This window comes from Coccinella septempunctata, chromosome 3 (genome assembly GCF_907165205.1).
Source record: "Coccinella septempunctata chromosome 3, icCocSept1.1, whole genome shotgun sequence".
Lineage (NCBI taxonomy): Eukaryota > Metazoa > Arthropoda > Insecta > Coleoptera > Coccinellidae > Coccinella > Coccinella septempunctata.
The window spans coordinates 36,357,360-36,379,996 of NC_058191.1; the positions used below are offsets into that span (position 1 = coordinate 36,357,360).

The 22,637-nt window shown below is 37.7% G+C and overlaps 1 protein-coding gene across 1 annotated transcript; it reads right to left on the minus strand.

The window, feature by feature from the left end:
* Positions 1 to 26: 26 nt before the first annotated feature.
* LOC123309170 lies at positions 27 to 21,425 on the minus strand. The gene is made up of 12 exons (XM_044892138.1): positions 19,187 to 21,425; positions 15,134 to 15,290; positions 14,947 to 15,051; positions 10,144 to 10,328; positions 3,694 to 3,927; positions 3,486 to 3,636; positions 3,261 to 3,404; positions 2,339 to 2,624; positions 2,044 to 2,247; positions 1,621 to 1,961; positions 1,261 to 1,445; positions 27 to 1,071 (listed from the first exon to the last, which is right to left on the minus strand). Exons 1-12 carry the CDS (start codon positions 20,978 to 20,980, stop codon positions 202 to 204), a joined length of 4,656 nt encoding a protein of 1,551 aa, XP_044748073.1. The 5' UTR covers positions 20,981 to 21,425; the 3' UTR covers positions 27 to 201.
* Positions 21,426 to 22,637: the final 1,212 nt, after the last annotated feature.

The following is a 22,637-nucleotide window of genomic DNA, read 5'->3' on the forward strand; positions in this document are numbered from 1 at the left end:
AAAAATTAGGAATGAATCAAATACGGTCCTATACAATGTTTTATTTAGATTCGATTTCAATTGTTCAGAATTTATATACATCAACACACCTAAATTAAACACGCATAACTTAAAAATAATTGTGAATTTATATATTACGACTAGATTTACAATTGTTTTCCGATAAGTGTCCGAACACGATGATATATTCTCATTGAAAATTCATTTTGTTTGTACACTGGAGATCAGTTCTCTCCTTTTATAAACCTGCTGACTAGACTGAGAACTATTTCTGTCCTCTTGTTTGGAATTCGAGAATTCTAAAGATTCTGAATCTGGTATATGCCTAGTGGGATGCCTAGTATCTGTGTATCTCCTCTTGGTATATTTTTTCTTCTCTGCCAGAGACGTAGTGGTGGTTGTGGTGACGATTTTAGTTGGCTTAGCTTCAGTTTTGGCGATTTTTTCAAAGTCCGCCGTTTTAGATTTGAGCACGGCGTTTCCAATGTTCGATATGCTGGGCGTGTACCTTGGTTCTCTAGACTCTCTAGGGTCGAATGCTGGAGAACTGGTGCTTTTACAGATATCACTCGAAATCTGAACTGTCTTCTGGACGAACTCCTTCGTTAAGCTACCCTGTATCCGTTGTATTTCTTGGTTATCTCTCGAAGAACACGCAGAATCTTGTACGTCTCTCGTTGTCCTCATACAATCCTTGACATTCCTCGATGTACTTCCCAAGTCTTGATTATCCCTTGAAAAAATTTGATTGCCTCCCAACTCTGAGCTTCTTATTTCTTGCAATTTGGTTTTCTGCACTTCCTGGATGGGTATAAACGTAACTTTCTGCAGAGTGGGCGAGTCTTTGCTCACTATCCTGTGTGTTCTAGTTTTTGGTACTTGATTGTCATCTGGTATGTAGTTCACTGAAGTGTGGGCACTATCTGGTGAGGTCGGCGGTGAGGAGGTCCAAGAAGGAGGTGAGCTGAACATTCCAGCGTCCGCTATACTGCTGGAGAAGCTTGTTGGCGTGTTCTGGATAGGGCTGGAGTAATTCACTGGCGATCCTACTGCTGAGTCAGTGCTTTGCACCTGAAATAACATGAAAGTTCCAGCTCAGAATATCTAAAGGCAAGTTTTGAATTGCGAAAATTTTTCTCTCAAAGTGTTGGAGAAAAAAAACTCAAAAGGCATCTCGAAAATTGGGGTTGAGTTGGAACAAGTGAATGGAAGGTTATTTGAAGGTGTGCTTTGAAATGAGAATAAATATTTTCAACATACCAATGAGATACATCCTGTTATTGGTTGGATTGTTGAACCTACTGAAGAGTCGCTCCCACTTATAGACCTTTGTCGTCTTCTTGGAGGTACAGTTGGGGTTTTAATCACTCCTATAGTGAGTTGTTGTCTTCCGTTATCTGCATCTTCTATGAAGGGAATGTCATCGTCGAAATTGTAGCTCAGACCTGAAGGGTTAATATCTTGATGATGGTATTTCACAACTAATATCGAAGTAATATAGAGATGATGTAGAATTATATAATATAAGAAAAGTCCTGTTTCTTCATATAATTCAGTTTCCAAAATAAAATTTCCAAAAAACGTATCAACCCTCCCCAGTCTCCCCTACTGATTTCTCACCTTGACTGGCTTGAGTCTGAACTGGAATAGTCAAACTAGCAGTTATAACTCCTGCATTGTCCATAACGAACGGAGAAGATTTTCGCCTTTCCAAAATACCTCCAGGTATATTCTGTACCCTATGGAAATCGGCATCAGTATGCGTTGAACTGGAGCTTTCCAAAGATGAGCTCCTGTTTTTGCCGTACTGATAGTCTTCCTCTCTCTGCCCTCTAAGTTTTGAGATTATGTTGATTGCCGAAGAAAAACCTCCGATTCCTGAGTCATCACTGCTGCGCTTGCGTGAAGCAGATTCTTCTCGTTTCCTCCTCTGGCTTCTCTCACGAATTTTATCTTTGTGCCTTGAAACAAGAAGGAACATCATAAGTACCTAGCCGAGAATTCAGGTATGTGATCATCAGACAGTTTTGACAGTATATTCACCTTATTCTCATGCTAATGTTAGGTCCTCCTGTGGCTGCTGCTTCATGAAGACATTCTTCCCTAGACCACATCCTCTTTTTCTCAGTAGGGGTGTTAGGAAGTTCTTCGGAACTCTGGATCATTGTCTCAACAGACATATCACATCCAGGTAGAGTAGGAGACCAAGGCGCTGAGTAGCTTTCACTATCCAGTTCCTCTTGTGACCTGAAAAATAACGTCAGTTTGTGAGGAAATCAATTTCTGAGTTTTGGATGATTGAGATGCAAGTGACAGAGGCTAGGAAGCTTGAACTTACTCTTCGGCTCCTGTTGTGATGTCACGCTTACTCAAGAGCTCATCTAGTGCCTCTGGATGGCTGTCCATCATGTGAACGTAAACTTCATCCAGAAGTTCTGCAGATACTCTGAACAGATCATCGTGGTGGTCTATTAGGGTTCGTACGACATTGATGATATCAATACGATCTTCAGCTCTATCCGCTGTATCTTTAGAACTATTCGCTTTGATGCAGTGGAGTATGTTTGGAGCGAAAACAGTAGCTAGATTGTTGGAATCCATTTTGTTCCCTTGCACCAATTCTCCTACGAAAAACAAGTTTTATTTTCAAGTTTTTTTTCTGTCTCAATATGAATTGGTCAATTACGAGCATCACTTTCCATGGCAAGTTGAAAAACAAATTGATAAAGAATGCTCGAAATGTGAGTTGCGCTAAATTCAAGGCAACGAACAATCTCTCATGCGAGAAATGTAGATTTCCCTAACAAACTCCAGCAGATTCATTTTACTGGAATGTTATGTGGATTAATGCGGTGTTCGCCCCCTTATTCTACCAGGAGAACTTCATATTAAGCCCGATTTTATGCTACGCCAGTCCGTCGAAATTGGTAGACCGTGAAGGGCCATTTCCATAGGAGCAGCGGCATATCATAAAACCGTTCGTATCATATCGTTGATTGTACTCGATGGAATATGTTTAGATTCTTAGAAATAAACTAAGTTGAAATCGTTGTGAATTCTATAAGATCGATTTGGATTAGTGAGGGTTGAAATATTTGGAAAACTTTGAAAGTATTGTGAAATTTTAGTCATACAAAACCAGCAGTATCGACGAAAGAGTACATCCTTGATACATCCTCATGTTTTCCCTGAACTGCATGATTTGAAAGTGTTATTCAGGCTCAGTGTGAACGAATCATCGAAAAGGCAAATCAACTCACCTAATTCATCCGTAGTGTCTGTAGAATTCTGAGCAACCAAGGACAGAAAATTGAGGAGAGCGTGGAGAGTGTCTCTGTTCGCAGAAGGAAGTATTTGAATGAGATGTTGGAGAGCCTCAAACTGCAGCCTTCTATTTCGTATCCCTGGAAATATTGCTTGTTTGAAACACTTTAAATCATTATGTTACAGTCATTATTTTATTCATGTCGTTATGGAGAACTCACTTTGGGTTTGGACGAAGGCATGGTAGAGGTCTCTACACAGCAATGGATCAGGCAACTCCCTCAGGTACTCCTTCAGCAACGTTGCAACGTCGTGCGGACACTGGTCTTGGTCCAGCGTTGTTTCTCTCCCAGAATCGAAACTTTCTCTCAACTAAAATTTGTTACGCGTTAGTACCAACAAAATACTAGGACAGCTTTCTTATCTCACCTCTCTTATTCGTTTCTTAGAGGTGCTGACTCTGAAGATACCTAAAGTATGTAGCCCATTCTTCTCGATGTGCTTGATACAAGCTGTGAGTATCTGGGGAATGGTGAGTTCCTCACCTTCTGCGGCCATCCTGTCTGGTAGATCTGCGGTCGAACTGCAGGAGATTTTATCCAAGAGTCCTGGAACACTACCTGCCATTCTTTCTTGTCCCATTAGGCTTTCGCAGGAACTACCCTGCGGGAAATTTTCGATATAAAGTGCTGAATATTAAAGTAATTCATTTTTATTAGGTACATCAAGGAAAAAATAACAGTTGGTGTATAACAAGGGCGTCCAGTGGGGGGGGCATGGGGACTTGAAAGAGAGAATATGCTCAATATTCTCTAAACAGCGCATTGAACTGATATAAGGTTCTGTTTCTGAAGGATTTTAACCGGTAAACATATCAGGGGTTCCTGAGCAAAATGAATATCATAGAAACCCACAGAAACCGTGTTTTTTTTTTCATTTTGGATTACTCTGTCCAACGTTTTTGACAATTTGGTTAGATCAAAGACCATGAGAGGAGGGATATAGCCCTTGAGGCAATTTTAGTCTCATTTCAAATATCATGAAGCATCAGGGAAAAGTTGCTATATCGTTATCCGTCCTCAGTAGTCAATTAAAATTCGTGCACTTCTACTATATCAATCAAATTTTACTAGTGTAACATGAAAAACATAAAATCCCCACTTGTGCACTCGAAATTGGTAACTGAACAGCTGACTTATAGCGTTGTAGGTATGCCTGGCGCGTCAGTTTTAAAATAGATCGGCTAGTCTAACTTTAGACGGTTGGCAAGCCCGCCACCACGCAGCCACTCAATTCCTCGAGCTCGAGAGCAATCACCATAAGATGATGATCTCATAATCGCCACTTTCAGGCCATTCTTGTCTAGCACACATTCGGCATAACGAAGGAAAAGTGAAATTTTCTTCAGATAATTGCACTCTGGGCAGTTTATATAAATAAAATTAGATTTCCCACTGATATTTGAAGCTGTGGCAGCTAAAATAAAACACTGATGTACAGACAGAAATGATCTGTGTTGGTAGGTCAATGTACCAACAGATATTATATGGAATCGTCATTTTTTTTAGGAGAATATTTATTGCAGAAGGAGACTGATTGTCACTATAACTACGGATAAACATTTAGCCACCCCAGTAGTGTGTTAATTTTATTATTTTTCTCTATATTAAGTTTAGTTTCTGGTATCTGTTGTGAACCTAGAAACTCCTCATTTCGAATCCATATTCTGTCATATTGTCACATGGAGTTATAACGAAATTGTGGAGGAAATAAATCAGATACTTCGAAGAATATATTCAATGAAATGAACTCATAACCAAAGCGGTCACTCATCCATGTATTGATCCCATCCAACGCTGCTTGACTTCCATAAAAACATTATTGAATGCAGTTATGAGCAGAGGACATTTTGGTCGGAATTATTATGCTCTTCATTCAAAATAAATCCAGATTTTTAGCATCTGAAAAACCAATCTTATGGATAGCAGAAGAAGCGTTCAATCAAAACTATGGAATTCTTTCTTACGCTCAATGCCCTGAAACAATGGGGCATTGAGCTATGTCGGCAAGCCATTATTAGTAACAAACAAGTCACGAGAAAGTGTACGAGATAGTGAAAAACAGTTAAAAATACGACGATTGTATATTACCTCATCCATTGCAAGGTAAACTAAATTTTATTTACCTTGGCGTTGTGGTGAGTTAAAGGCGTCGGAACGCTTCATTTAATTTGCTCTGAGTTATGAGCAACGTCTTTTTTTAAGCAATCAGAGACTTAGCCTTGACCAATGACTGTCAACGATTTCTTCAAATAAGGTCACGGTTACAAATTCACCAAGTTATTTTCGAAATTTGTATTTACCTTTGAAAACAGAGGACGCATTGTTATAACCACTGAAAATACGATATTTTTCCGAAAAACATTCGATACAGATAAAAATCTGAAGATAATATCGCATCTATTTATATCAACCATGGCCACCTCACGCACTTCAATGAGTTCATATCCTAGGTTAAGTAGGGACGTGCAAGTTGAAGGACCAATTCAAAAAATGGGAAGAAGAGTTTTTTGGGTTCAAATGAAATAGCTTCTTGAGGTATAAGTTACTCGAAAAAAAACTAATATGGAATATCCCAAATAGAGGGTTCATATTTTCAAGACTGGCAAAGATTGAACGATAAGGGTGAATTCAATATATTCCAGTTATTCAACGGATGTAACCCTGTGAAAAATATTAACTGTAGACAAGGGTTTTGGGCTTTGGACCCTCATCAGTACAGTTTTTTTGTTTCAAACTTCTCCCTCGATATATTCAAGTTATTTATATATATTTGTTTGGCTCCAATGACACCTTAGCACCCTTTTTGAATCTAATCTTTGACTTTCCGTATTCAATTGGTCATTGTTGTTTTACAATTTCGAACTAGCTTTTACTGGTTAAACTTTCTCTATTAAAGTCTGCAATAAGGACGTAAACACTTTGAAAATACGTTAAAACTGTGCCGACTACGTCCGTCGGTGATGAGCCAAATAAATAATTACACAGATGACGAAAATACTACATCATGTATCAATTTTATGCTTGCCAGCCATCACAGAGAGCCTCAGATGAATTCAAAAATAAAATGTCTCGCACCGAAGCACCTGCATCAAAAAAAAAAAAAAAATTGTGGCACATCAGTTTCTGATTCGAATTTAATTATCTTTTATTTTTCATCCCGTCCAAAATTCAGGCGACGGAAATTTCGAAATCGGTCTGACACATTTCGCGTGGTGCTCTATAAACAGCAGGTGCGATCAAAGAGATATAATAACGAGAGACGCTAAAAAACTCGAATGTAGACCTCAGAAAACAACATCTTCAGTGTTGAAATTCTGGATTACGCCAGATTTGTATTTTATACCTCTAGATCAGTAAGAAACTCTGAAAATTTAGATTGATGCTTCGCAAAAATCAATTAGGTGTTGCAGCTATGCCCTTCGACCATTCGGTTTGTGAAAGATCTTGCCCTGATAGCTTATAGAGTCATTCAGGGCAACTGTGCGCACTTTTGACTTAGACAAGCCATACCCTGTTGAAGCTAGGAAAATTAAAACATATTCATAAGACAGAGAATTTTCTAATCTATAAAAAACATCAAAAAGCAAATAAACAAAAACGTTTTTTTTTCGCAAAAAAAATTTAATAGTGAAAGTCGGAGTGCGTTCACATGCCCCGTATTGCGGGTAAGTGTTCGCACCCTCACGGGGTTAGTGAACGCAGTGCTTAGTGAACCACACAATCAAAACGAATTACAAAATAATGTCATCAAAATGTTACAATATTAGAGAAATGCTTTTTATTGTCAATACAGAAGCGCCTTTTTACAAGCACTGCATTATTGTTCGTGCCACAATTCTTGGTGAACACAACACTTGATTCATTCCCCTGTTGGTGGCTCTTCCTATTTTTCTGAACAAATATTACAATATTGATCGAGTCTTAACCAAGAAAATCAACATTGTCATAATTTAGTCCTCACTGAACTAATGCCCATATAACGAATCTATGCGCACACTTACCCGCGCACACTTTCCCCAGTAACCCAAAATTTGAATTGACGTTCTTATAGAGTTGAGCAGCTAAGAGAACATAAAATTTTTTATTATATATTTAGATTAATGTGCACATGATCGAATAAAATATTGTTTAACACTGTCGGACGCGGAACTTGGACCTGGCAGAATTTGCAGAGATGCTAAAAATTAACAAGAAAACTAGTGAATTTGATTTATTGCAAATAAAAAGTTAACGAAACGTCGCACGGCGCACTCCTATGAAAAACTAATTTGGCGATTCTGCGCCCTTGCTTCACCCAAATGAACTCCTCTTTCGTACATTGCATAGTTGAGATCGTAGATAGAAGAAAGAGAAGATACCGCATTGCGCAGCTACGAAGGAGAGCTCTCTGTGTGCAACATCAACTTGTTTTTGTTTACGTTTACCCCAATCCGAATTCATCTTTTTCGGCATATTTTCCACAAATTACACAATCTCCTGGCATGCCGACAACGAAATTCTTGATACTCAAGTCTCAAAACGAACGAAACACTATTACAACAAACACAAATACGCTAATTAACATTCAAATATTGGGGTAAACGTAAACAAACATGGAGTATATGCACAGTAAATGTCAACAAAAACATAGAGATGTTGGACACACTTTTCTTGTTGTTTACGTTATCTTCCCCTTCCTCTATCTACGGTCGAGATATACGCACTGCGCACACTTACCCTCTGCGCTCAGTTACCCCGAATGACTCTAATACCCGGAGTGTGCAAGAAATGGAAGAGTGTTGATGAGGAATAGGCAAAAATATGAGTCAGCTTGATGTTCTCTTCCAGAGCACAATTTTGCGTGGCTCGTTTTCGAGTATTGGACCCGTATCAGTGTGCCTTCTGCACTTGTATTAGTGATAACTATTATACGTTCAATTGTACCCTTTCAACAATTCAAGTGCAACTTCTGCCAATTGCTCCGGTAGCTTTTAAAGTATCGCGTTTCAGAAACACCTGGTACCCACGGTATATTTAACTCCAAACATCCAAACGTGATTGTTAATTATCTTGTTCAATTCGATTCCGAAGTTACGTCACCAGAGTGTTGGTGCAACATCTTTGACGTCAATGTTGACCAAGTTGGCTCGGGATCATTGCACGATTCCTTCGGATATACAAGACCAAAAGGAACATCAGAAGCCAAGATTGCTTTTATCGTCGTGTCAGATCAGAATAGAAATATCCGCTTGATTTCTTCACATACTCCTAAATATAGTGAGCGATGTTTGATCCAATGTCTTGCCGCCAGAGCAGGACTGGTCGAAATTCGAATTTTTCGATGAAGAAGGAGAAATTTTGTTTTATTATTGGGCATTTTCTGACCGTTTGTTATTCAAAAAAGTACTTGGGTAGAGAAATCGAACAAATAATTCTATTACATACATCAAAATGTTCTTCAGATTACCAGAATTGTAAGCCTGTCGGCCTGTATATTAGAAATGAAGCATTTCCAGACAATGCCTACAGGACCTTTCTCACTCCGAAAAACTCAGAGATGAATATCTTGTATTTGTTCGAAAGGTATGTTAAACAGCCTGTATAACTTTTTCATAGTAAGTATAAATTTATAACAGAATCCTCCCAGATTGAATTTCAATCGATATCTATTGTGGAAGAGTACGAAAGAAATTTTGGTACACATGTTTGTTTTTTTTTTCGCCTTGGCAGATAATTTTTGTCCCAAATAATCCCACACTTCCTAGAGACGTTCAGGTAAGGTAGTATCCTTAAATTCAGGAAGAAATCAACTCATTAGGAAGATCCCTAGATGTTTGAATGAGTATCTGTACAGAGGTCTTGAACAATATGCATCTCTTTTGAATTGGTGCCTTAGCTCAAGAAATATGTGGAAGTTTTGACTCCCAGCAGAGCTATTTTCAAACCATCTAAAGCTCGCCCTCCATTACCAAAGTTTTAATGAACTCCACTAGGTATGGCAAAGGAGCAAACCATGTGATCTGGAGTTTTTTCCTCCTTCTTAAATAATCATCATTTGTCAGTTTCTACTATTAGTTGCTTGCTGAATTAGGGAAACTGGTGAGGAGGTGATTTTTTACTGAGACTTTGTTTGGATAGGTTGACTTAAATCGAAATCTCAGACCATCTACCCTTCCCTTTGTTTCTTTAGGCAGAAGATTTTGTACTAGATTAGTCTTGAAGAGAATCCTTATACGATATTTGAAGCAGTTGCCTTGCTCTAAAACCAGAGAAATCATTCTCCAAAAAGATTCATGATATACCCTATACTTCACTCGAGTGTTTGACTATGCCAAGAGCCTGATATATGATTGGAAAACAATGTTTTCTGTTGACTCTCTCAGTTCCTTTCAAAAGTTGTTAAAGCCTCAGATGAAATTATGTAGAACAACCGCACCTTTATTTCATTAAATGCAGATGCAGTGATGATTTTTCGTAGGATTATAAGGAAGTAAACCATAAAAAGGCATAGTATTAAGACCTCGAAACTGGATAAGGGTTGGTATGGTCAGGTAGAAATGGAAAAACATGGAATTGGCTGACTTATGTGTAGGTAGGGACATGCTGATAAGAAAGGGAAGAAGAAACCATAGAAAAGCGACTTCCCAGATCTCGTATATTTGTTAAACCAAACTGCCAAACTCAATGGGGTGAACGAAAACCTCACTCTACCAAATCATAAGTCTACATTCTCAACCACAGCAACCATATAGTCATATCCTTATAATATTTGTCTACCAAATGTATCTATGCACCATTGCATTGAAAGGAGATCGATGGGAATGCAACTATTACTCACTTCTCTATGGGCATCTATCAAAGAGCTGAAACTGGCTCTTGATCCACGTCTGCCAAGTCTCCCACCTTCCCCAGCATCACACCCTTTATAGCGAGTAGTCCCTGCTGCGGCCCTGGATATTCTGTCATTCTCCACACACTGCGTCAAGGGAATGCCAAAGACCAGACCGCTTGGTGCACTGCCATCTGCAAGCAAGAAAATTGATTGTTTTTCATTTTTGCTAATCCGGATTGGAATAATCGCAGATTTATTTGTTGAATCCTAATTATTATTCAAGTTTATTTTTCAGGACTGAAAAAGAAGCCAAACTGTGTCGACATACGTTTGTTCAGACTGTTTGTCTGCGCCCTACCGGATGTTTTCATACAGCGTATGACAACCATGATTTGTGTGTTTGTTCACGAACGTTCAGATTCCAAGGAAATTCTCTTGAGACTCGATAATCAAACTAATGGCCATGCTGTTATTAATGATCAAAGGCCAGCTGGAAGTGTTCAGTTTGAAGTTCAATTACTGATACGCAGATCATACGGAAGAAAATAGGTAATATTGAGAAATGGAAATGGGCTTTCGACATTTTCAATCGAGAAATTGAAATTTATCATCGAGAACCAAACATCACTTTCTATTTGAAACATATTCCGAAATTAGCCAAACTTTCAGCCATTTTTCTGGCTAAATACACCCACTGTATCATCATCTTTCGAGATGATTTTTCTTGTTGAGTGACCAATGTGTGGGGTTAAAAAATAATGATTTACAGAATTAGTAAAATTCGATTCGCATTGAATAGCGGCTATCTAACATTATGGGAAAAATGAATGGCACAAACCCCATCACGAATGTCTCGAATTGGTTTTTCAATAGAAGAACTCAAAAACTGTTTAGGACAAATTGGAAACTTATTTTCATTGATGATAGTAAAATACGTATAGAACCTTATGGTTCTATGTTGTGTCAGGTTATGACAGACTTTGAAGACCTCTTTCATTCCTGACATTCGAAAAGATGCTATGAAAGTGAGGAAATAACGAAAATTTTAATATGACTATTTCACCTATATACTTATATAATGATATATAGATACGGTAGATTCGGGTGACTTGGGACAGTCCTGTAACTTGGGACAATTACCCCCTTGCAGATTTCTTTGTTTCTTACCATTTATGAATGAAGGGACAATCTTATAAGATTGTGTAGCGTCTTTGCGATTAGTTTAACAATTAATTCCTGAGTTGAGTTGAGTTTGCCGTGACTAGAACATTTGAATTGACAGGTAAAATTAACGAATTCAGGAGAGTAAAAGCGCATTTCTTTATGGTCCTTACTCTTTCTAGTGTCCTGTACATGTGTTTCACATTGTGCATGTGTAGTTTTTTTTTCTGGATACGTGGGATATTAGATATGTCATGAAACAAGGTTGTTTACGAATCAAACAGCAACACGGATCTCATTCATTTATTTTGTTGTTTCATAGGATGACTTGGGGCAATGCAGAATAGATACAAGCGGCGCATTGGCAGCAGTAAATATGCCGATTTTTCGCAGGATATTATTATTTACGTTATTTCCACAAAGAAATCACCAAACAATGAAAGAAATCGAAGTTCCCTTGTTTTGTTTAGTTTTTTTACATTTGAGTTGCAATATATTTACATTCGCTGTAATAGGGGTTTATCATTTAATTTCCTCATCAAATTTCAACTATATAATCACAAATCTTAATCTTTCAAAACTATACACCGTCCCAAGTCATCTATTTCATTTGAGAGTTGAGAAATCAATAGATTTTAACTTGTGTCTCGAGCCTCCCAAATCGGTGGGTGACTTGGGACAAGTATATTTTATTTTTTTTCAAAATTTATATCCGAATTCTGAAGCATGGCATATATCCTAATCAATATGCTGAGTCATAAAGCATATTTGAACCTCTTTTTCAGATGAAAATAGGTCACCGTTTTGAAAATATGACAAGTTGAATTCAACAATCGACTCAAGTCACCCGAATCTCCAGTAGTTGAAAGGGTTTCGAATGATATTCATTCAAATTGGAAGAATAATGCGAAACAAGAGATGTATTATATATTTTGGGACAATAAAAATTTGGAACTGGAGTATGTAAAAAAATAGGGGCCGAGTCTTTGACACTGACTTGTAGGCTTATATTTCAGGAATCTACTGTTAAAATTTATCTACAAGCAAAAGACTCACTCTGTATAACTGCGGTGACAGATTCTGCATAAAAAGTGACTGCAGAATGTTAAATTGGTTTTTCGATATAACTGAAACTGTACGAAGTAAAGGTACCAATTTAAAGACATAAAAAATGAGCTTTTACTTATAACTTGAAAAGAAACGAAGAATGAGGGATGTGGTTTTGGCCAATATCCATCTTTGGAAAACCTAGGTGGAGAACTTGGCACTTGCTGCCACGGTTACATAGTTGTCATTCAATCCAGAATCGAATTTTGCCCACCCTGTACATAGAATCTCTATGACGATAAAATCGTCGATGTGTTTGTAGAATATAGAATACTGTTAAACTACCTTAACGTGTTTGAGATTGAGAATAGTTTGAGGGTTAAATGAAATATTTCAAACCCTTACGCCTATTATTATGATCAACAGAAAATTTGTAGGTGCCTCATAATAAAATTGAGATGCACGTGCTAGCTCGCGGTACAGTTTATTTTTTCTACGACTGTTACCTTGTTTTTCAAGATGTAAATTAATGGATCACGTTCAAAACAAGTTAACTACGTAAATGAAAATGTTTATAAACGTCCGTTACACACCGTAATATTCAATTTCCCACATTGGACAACCGAGGAATTTCAGGGTGCAATATGCAAAGTGTCTTCTAGTGTTCCTAGCGCATTCTTCTCGTTCCAAAGGAATCGCAGTTATTGAAGCCAAGTTTTCCCACTGAATAATACGAATTTTTGGCTGGAGACGTCGCGAATCTGTTAACAATACTGCCCCGCATTGTTGAGACTTGGACGGTTAGAAAATTTGGCTGAATTGTTGCTGGGAAATATAAATTTCATCAGACGGGGATATAATGATCATTTTTTAACCAAATCCACATATCATTGAGATCAACTCGACAGCGTGATATATCTCGGAGTAAATTCGTTCGTCTTTTGTTCGTTCTGTAGAAAATTCACAGATCATAACGAGAAAACGCGATACAGACCAACCTACATGAAAATGAGGTTCCGGAATAAGGCTCAACACTTTTATTGTGGAGTATATCAATAAGATTTGAATATTTTCTGCTTTTTGCATATCAAGATTTAAGCTTCTCCTCCTTTTGAATGAGAATGAACGTCTTCTTCAGTTCATTTCAAATAAAAACTATTAATGGAATAAACCACTCATTATAGAAAAAAAAACAGATCAAAAAATTTGTGTGTCCTGACAAAAAAATGGCAAATGCTTCAAAAATGTTTGAAAGACATCGTCACAATAAAAAAGATTCTTTGAAAATTTCGACACAGAATTTTGCACTTGACACCCGGCATTTTCACAAATAGATCCAGTACTCTATTATTATCCAACTTACGCTCATATTTATATAAGAAACACGATAGTTCGATGTGTACACTGAATCCTAGAACTCGTAACATAGAACCGTAAAACTAACAAATTTGTTGGAGAACGCTCTGTTTATCAAGCTACAATTTCTGTAATTCAGGGTTAGCCCTAAAGTATTGCGATATTTGCAATTTTAAAAATTGTAGGAAAGAAATTCTGTATCACTATATCTACATCACATCCTTCAATGGCCACCGCAAATGCAAGTTTGTGATCGAAATCTATTCAATTTAAGAAATCATTTGGATTTCCGAAAACTTAACGCCACTTCGAAAAATGTCAGGATTTGTGCAGGTTATCCCAAATTCTTTGATTTTGGCTGTTTCTGGTACTTCTGGACTAGATAGGGAAAAACTTTGAGAGGAGTCTTGGCTCGATTTTTGAGAAAAGTCCATTACTGGAAACCGTTGGACGATATCTTCATTTTTCTTGAAGATATAACCAAATTTTTATATTTTGTCGATTTCGAAAATTTGCCATAACTTTTTTTTCAAAAATATCTAAAAGTGGAACTCTACATTTTGACATATCGAATTTCATATCTTTTCAATATTCACATATTTCTCCCCATGTCTGTTTTCCTTGGGAATTCATGAAAAAAGAAAATGTTTGAAAACATAAACAAAAATAAACTTGAGAAATTGAGCAATGATTCAACTCCACTCGGAACACCCATTATATATTTCATTTCTGTCTAATAAAAAACGAAATGCATACTGCAAGTATTCAACGCCACCATGACATTCTTATAAATAATACATAAAGTCACGATATAAAATACGAGTTCTATCACTGCGCCAAAAAAGGTGCTGTTGAGCGACAGTCTACATAAAAAAATCGTTGAAATATCCAGTGAGTGTTTCACTCGAATCCTCAAAAATTTTCCAAATTAAAAGCTTCGTTATTTTTTTTAATTTTCGACTGATTCCACATTTTTCCCCATACTATCCATCATAAAAAAATTGAGATTGTGCAGTTTTGAATTCAAGGAGCGAATTGAGTCGCTGAATAACATAAGCATGAGTATAACAAAATAACAAATATCTCTCCATTCATTCTGATCTACCAGAATGCAACCAAATATTGTATCTATGATGAAAAAATGATTTGAGAATAGCAAAAGTAACGACTCTTTTCTATTCATTTTAGTTCTTCGTTATAATTAAAATGATGCGAATGAATGAAAAAGTTTAAATATTTTCTTACCCTTATCTCCATCTTTTCGACTGGAATCGAATATTGAGGTAGTTATTGCTTTCCTTTTCAGGAGGTGTGGCCTTCGTTTCTTTGGTACAGCCGATGCTGCTGTTTCTACAGAACAAAAAAAAATTCGAATCAGTACCGGAAATGAAATCGTCCCTTGAGCTACGAGAATTGATAACTTTTTTCTCACCTGTAGGAACTTTTATATTGACACCTAAGTTCAGTGCCTGCAACTTGGCAATAGCAACTTTTTGCAGAACTTTTCTCTCGATTTCTGAAAGTTGTAACAAAGACGAATCGCTGAGTATAACTTGTCTTCCAGAAACGCTGGTCCATACGCAGCTGCCCTAGAAAAAATCCAGATATAAATGAAAAATGTGGCTTGAGAGTAAGAAACAAATATTTGTACCTAAAGTTTTGAGAATAGGCGAAGCCTGTAAAGTTTAACTATTTGAACTCTTACACGCTCTTCTTATGAAGAGGTTTTGATGAGTTTGAAACAGATAGGAATTTTTTTAAAGCGTGAACTCACCGACTACTAGAATAGACACTTCGAATTATAGTCTTATGAAAGTATAGAACATTCTCTGGACTTTTTCCAGAATGGGTGTTTTGCCTTTCCCCGATATAGTACCTATATGAGATTGTTTGACAGTTGCAAAGATATCTTTGCATTTAAATAACGAAATGATTTCTCACAATCTTTTCTCAACCTTCAATTGTAATTTAGGGAAAAAGAATTATTTAAACCGTTGATTTTGGAAATGATGAGCTTAAGCTTATGCATATAGTTAGCGGCGTTTTTATGACTTATTGTAGATCGATTCTCATAAAACAAGTGGAGCATTTCGCAACAACGGTGATCTCAAAGTATGATATGAATGGAAAATAATAAATTTGGCGTCATTTCAAGCAGTAACTCATTGTTATGTGTGCTTGTTGACGAATTTAGTCTGACGCCTTCCGTATTGCTCTTCGAAATTTTCGGAAATAACGTTTTTATGGCATCGTTTCATTCGAAAACCGATTTGCGACGAAAAAAGATTAATTTTATTGCCCTGAAATTGGGATGCATTACAAAATATCGGTCAAACGTAAACTGCCTTCAAAGATTCTGCGAAACGCAATGATTATATTGTTTTTGTTCTGCTACTTTTTATGTTTCTTCGAACTAGAAGCTTGGGAAATCGCAATACAAAGATCATCAGTGGGCTCAGAAAATGCGTCGATACTTTAAATCTATTACGGAAAACCCAAGCTTGTGTTTGTCCCAACTTTTCTTTCCAGACAAAATTTACCCAATTATTCAATTAATCAGAAAAACATATTCTACTTGTGTCAATTACTGCCCTCTAAATAGCTGCAGTGCCAATTTCAGGAATCACTGTAGACTGCAGAGCGATGCACACAAACTTATCCCTAGGTATATTCAAGTGCGAGTCTCCAACTTGGAATGAAATCAGCAACTGACTTTTTTGTTAATAAGCTCCTTGATAGAGCAAAAAGATGTTTTGGTTTGTGTAAGTATCTGTTCCAAAATGGAAGTTGATACAAGTATAATTTAGAGATCGTTTTCTACAATATCTCACTTTGAACATGTCTCAAAAACGTTTTGGTCGAATGTATTACGTCCGTATTTTTTCCGCATCGAAATATTTTCGAAAGTGTCATGATTTTCTAGCCCGTTAGAACAACAACCTTGAATAAAGACCAGTGAAGAGGCGCCAAAACATCGCCACTTGTATTCTGCCAACAGGAATACCTTTCCATTTGAATTGCTCTAATAAATACCTCTAGCAGGTGAAAATGTTATTTGTTTCACGTTGGCAGTACAAAGATTCGCGGCTTTTTTTTAACGACATTCGGACGAGATATCCCAGTAGAAATTGGTTGTTAAATTGATGATTATTATATTTTTTCCTCATCGGTGAACGGTTTAAGATATGCCCCCAAAAGGTCTGAGTCAGAGGGCAAATAATTTCTGTGTATGGTTCCACTAACGCAGTCCATTCAAGAATATTATTCGAAATTGAAAGACTTTGCAAACACACTTAGGTATATACAAAATAGGATCCTTATGAAACTCAATGGCTAAATTTAATAAAAATCACAAGAAACTCATTTCTATCGGTACCAATTGTGGGAATTGTCACGAATTCTAAACATGCGTTTAAAAGCCTCCAAATTCAAGCGTAATTGTGTTGGTTAAATGAAGGTCTGAGTAAACATAAAGTTGTTAACCGTCTCAGGGCTTCGCAAATTGTAGTCAGTAGAGCATGAAATTACTTTAGTACTCGTGGAATTGCTGCATTCATTCATGGGAAGAGCAAGAGCTTTAACCACCGCACAAGATCAAGGGGAGTGGAGGCGTGTAAGCTATCGTTGCTCTCGCGAACATGTGAGCTGGATAACGCATAGATAGAGATGCTAGAAGAGGGCTAACTGATATTAAACCTTAATTTCAAGGTGTTTCAACTGAAGGGACCCTTTTCCAAGCCTGCAGTCTCCAACAGGTAGAATCTTCATTCTGTTCATTTCTCTACAGTCTTGCGCACTGTTATTATTTATTATTCAGGCAGGTTGACCGTATGTAGACAACTTGATAGATCAGTGCCAAGTTTAACCTGAAGCGCCTCAGAGCAAAAACCCGTACAAAGTTTATCACGGAACATCAATATGCAGACGAATGCGCACTTATCGCTAGTAGCTCAGAGAATCTACTGATAATGTTGGACACCTATAAACATATAGGTATACGAAGTTTTAGGCCTTAAACAATATTGATGAAAACCAAAATCCTGGTAAGTGCGCCAGGAAGCCTTCAAACAGATATCAGTCTGGAGGATGAAACTATAGGACAGGTCGAGCAGTTTAAATACTTGAGAAGCTTAATAAATACTAGGGCTAACCTGGACACGAAAATACACAACCGCATCAATTCGGCACCTCGGGCAATATGGAAGCTAAAGGACAGAGTGTTTCAAAATCACGACCTCAGTCTGAAGACCAAGATAGCTGTTCACAAAGCAGTGGTCCCCCCAACGCTTTTTCACGGAACCGAAAGCTGGACGCCCTACAGATGACACATTAAACAGCTTGAACAAACGCAGCAACCTCATCTAAAACAAATAATGCAAATCAGATGGTTCCACAAAGTTTCAAATGCAGAAGTCTTGCTGCGCTCGAGTTGTATAACAATTGAGACTCAAGTAACTAGGGCCCGACTCAGTTGAAGCGGCCACATTCTGAGGATGCAAGACACAAGACTACCCAAAATAGCTCTATATGGCAAATTCACAGAGGAAGCTTGGAAACCAGGAGGTCAGTATGAGTGGTTTAAGGATATACTGCATCAATCCCTAAAATCAGTTAATGCCATTGATAACTGAAAACAACGTTCGTTCGACAAATCACTGTGGAGGTCTTTGGTCCACAGTTATAATGGAGCTTCAACAGCCTTATTGGCAAATAAAGGTGATGATCTTACAACAACTGAACGACACGGTGAGTGGGAGGCTCAAATATTTCAGAAAGTTATATGTCGGGGATTTCATATTCAATACGCTTGATACAGCAAGAAAAACCCGAGGTTCTTCTGATACTCATTGATCCTTACAAGAGAAGACATCCATTATTTTTATTGATTCACCAAAAGTACAGACAATCTGCCTATAGATCTGGCATGCTTTTGGAATGTTATCAAAAACAAGCCTAAGCTGTCAAATTCGAATTCAATAAATTCAACCATTGCATCCACCTAATAAGAAAGAGTTCATAGAATCCCAAATAACTGAATCATCTTCAGCATTTTCTTACAAAAATTAAGGATTTTCTTCGGAAAAACTCATCTACTCTCTACCTCTCGTAGAGGAATAAAAAACCCCTTAATTATACATGAAAATTTTCGCAATCGGAAATTGACCAGTTCAAGCATTTTTCTACAGAATAGTGAATGAGCTACTTCTTACTTACTCTGTATATATTGATACAACTGGTAACATGACTTGAATTTCAATGGAGATGAATAATAAAATGTAAATTTTTCATTACTTGTTCCAAGAGTTTGTTTGCAACAAAGAAGCTTTAAGAAGCGACGATCTCAACAAGATTACTGGTTCGAATCCAGTTGGGGTCATACTTTTTCAGTAAGTGTCTAAAAGGTAGAACAAATTATGCATGCATGAAATTTGAAGTATCCACTTCAATCCACTCAACATTTTCTCAGAGGAAGAATAGAACTCACCTGCGGCATCCAGTTGCAGTGCGGCTGCGCAGCCCTGCTCTGACTCTTCGACCTCGTCCTGAAGATCTTCTTGGCCACCAGCCGGCTGCCGTGGTGCATCACACTCGATGAAGACTTCGACTTCTGCATCGCGCTGGCCCCCGTTGGCACTGCGGCAGAAGATTTCTCATGTTTATCGTGATTTTTACTGGGCAAAAAGTGACTGAGGAACGAATGGTGGGTTTTAGTGTGGGGTGGCGAGGTGGTTGGCGACTTGTCGTCACCTCCGGCGTCTACGGAACTCCGCGAGCTGGACACGCGACTATCGTCCGAGATTTCGCGAAACTTGAGATCCCGATACGTCAAAATCCAGTCTTCGTTCGTCTGACAGCCCTTGCTGAGGCCGTCGTCATCACCGGGTTTGGTGATCTCCCCTTTCGCCTTTATGTTCCGCAAGTTCCTATCGTAATTCACGCGTTTGAACCTGTCGGCCTTGTCCGAATCGACACTCTTCTTACGAGCCATACGCAGATACCTCTTGATGGTGTCACTGACAGACTGGGATATGTCATCGTTATCTACACTACTTCTTCTCCTTGTTGTACTTCTCGGGGATAAAGTCTTCTCTTCTTCCTTCCTAGCTGCCAACTCTTTCTTGTATTCTTCCTCGCATTTCGTCAACACGACTTCAGGTATTGGTAGTGTTTGGATGCCCAAATCAACCTGTTTTATTTCTGGGGTTTCTTGAACGATTTCGATAACAGGTGGTGGTTGTGTGATTCCAATTCTCCTTTCTCTCTCTTTCTCCCTATTATTCTCAATATGTTTCAAGTTAGAACTCGAATAAGATCTATCTCTATCGTTCAGCTGAGATGTGGAGGAATATGGTGAACCACCTGATCTTCCTCTGAACCCTTTGGTTTTCCTCAACTCGAAATAGAGTTTTTCAAGGGCTTTCCTATTAGTTAATAGGTCTGATATTACTTTGTCTCTATTGGTGCTTTGACTGAAATACCTACTCAAGGTTTCCGTAAGCGATTTCTCCCTGTGATCTCCTTCAAACTGCACTGATCCAGGACGTATGTGCAGTCTCGAACTAGAAGATGGTACATTTCTGCTGACCAGAGTTAGATGTCTCTGTAATTTTTCAACCAGTTCTTGATAGTTAAAATCTGCTTGGAACCTAGGGTTACTTTTAGGTTTGTCATCTAAAGTTAAAAATTTCTCCAACATGTTTATAAGCTTCTCGTCATTCTTGCTGATGTCCTCTGATTGCTCTGAAAGGCTCTCAGAAGAAGGCACTTTTTGCTCAGGTATGAATGGCAGATGGCTGGAAGGAGATGGAGGACTGTTCATGAAATCTTGCCTCATTTTTCTAATATCAAATCTCCCGCCAGAAATGTTGTATATTGCCAAATCTTTCGGTCTCTCTGGTTTAATCGCATCTACGTCGTTTGCTGAAACGGCATTTCGACAACTCTGCACTTTTCTCCAATCTTTCTTTTTCTTCTTGAGACCTAAAGCCCCTGGGTAAGAATTTTTCCTCCATAATAGGAATTTGGGTTCTTTTCTACATACCTCCTGAAAATAGGCTTCGATTTTTGGAATGTCTTCTGGTCTGTTCGATGCATTGTCGGGTATCAGCTTCCTCCCAGCATCAGCCATGTATCTCCATGTTTTCCTAGTCAACAACCATCTTTCTTTCGGCTTCTTCCGCTTTTCCCGTACGGATTTTCCCATTGTAATAGAGTAATCTGTGCTGTCTGTCGATGCAGATCTTCCCACGGACTTAAGTTTCGCTTTACGATCAGACATGTTGTAAAATTTCAGGAAATTCGATAGTTATTCATTTGATGTTGATTCACTTCGTCGATTTGAGTGTGAATTTATTTTGATTTTGTTTTGAGGTGCGACATGTGACTCCCAACGTCGGCAGTATTTTGGAATCGGAGCCAAGGTGTGGGAGTAAATATTCCGGCGAATAATTAAAAATCAATAACAAATTCGAACGATTGTTCCGCAAAGTTCACTTATATTTTAGGTTAGGTTAGGTTTTTCCGTTGGTCTGTATTCCTGGGGTCACTTTTTGAGTTGAAATTCAGCGGTGTTTTTTCACATCCTGAAGGTTTTTTTGTCGATGTCCCGAAAAGGATTTAACAGTTCTTAATCGTCACATATTACAGCACCAAAATGTTCTTATGCTTCACAAATATATATTTTAGATGACCACTCAGCACTGGCGAATCGAAAACTGGACTCTACTACAAAAATATCTCTTTTGGCAAGACACACATACTTAAGGAAAAGGACAGAGAATGAATTGAAGATAAATCTCAGATTGTTGAGATATACTTTTATAGATTCAGATTATTTAATGCGGCACCGAAATAGATCCTTTGACTGGTTGGACATTCTGTTCGATTGTATTCTGTTGAATAGGATTTTGATTTTATAGCACTTATATGATTAAATTTAACCAGGTGTACACAGTTCATATGTGGGCCATTATTTTTAGATATTTTTATATTTAGGTTTCATTTTCCGATTTTATAAACAAATCTGATTTGAAGCGCTGGTGCGTACGTGAGGTGTAAGATAGTAACCAACAAACTTTATAAAACCTTCTCAAAAAAAAATTCATCTCGGATTGAAAATCCTTGGAATACTCATTCAAGTCACTACTTCCAAAATGACGATGATGCATGTAATATAAGGTTTTTCCTTATGAATACGACACACTTTTGTCACGTGTCAATAACAGTAAACACCCAAAAATGTGAAAAATTTTTTTCTTGATAAGAAATTTCATAGTAACTCATCTTAATGTGGGAGCAAACAAGAAAGTGAACTGAACAACTAAAAAATTGCCTAAGTTTGAAGCCTTATCCTTTTTGTCTATATGCTACTGGCACTGGGTAATTTTTTCATTCTCTTCTTGTTGTACGAGGTGTGAAGTAGCCAAAAATCTCCGTTTTTTGACGAAGAATTTGGGAATATTATAATTCTTCACCTAGTTTTTTTATGCTGGGTGTAAAAGCGACAATTATTTGAAATTCGAAATACAAAGTGGTGTTTTCACCCTGAACACTTCAAATGAGGAGTCCGGCCCTGGAATATTAAAATAATTGATATATCTCTGACTCGATCTCAGCATGTGTCAATAACCTACCAAGTTTCAATAAATTCCGTCGATAAGTTTGGCTTTAATGATGGTCTGAGTATTTCCATGGATTTCGAAAATCACCCTGTAGCTTCCTGGTGAAAGGACAGAAATTATTTTTTTATAGTCAATCCTTACTTAGCTAAGCCGACTCTATCTCTGATAAGAGTATGTACAGGGTGGGCAAAATTCGTTGTCTACTGAGGGGATCTCGAGAACTATAGCAGCTAGAAGAAAACGGATGACACATTCTCAAGCTCTTCTTTCATGACTAATCCAAATCTGAAAAAAGTATCGGCCTATCATTTTTAG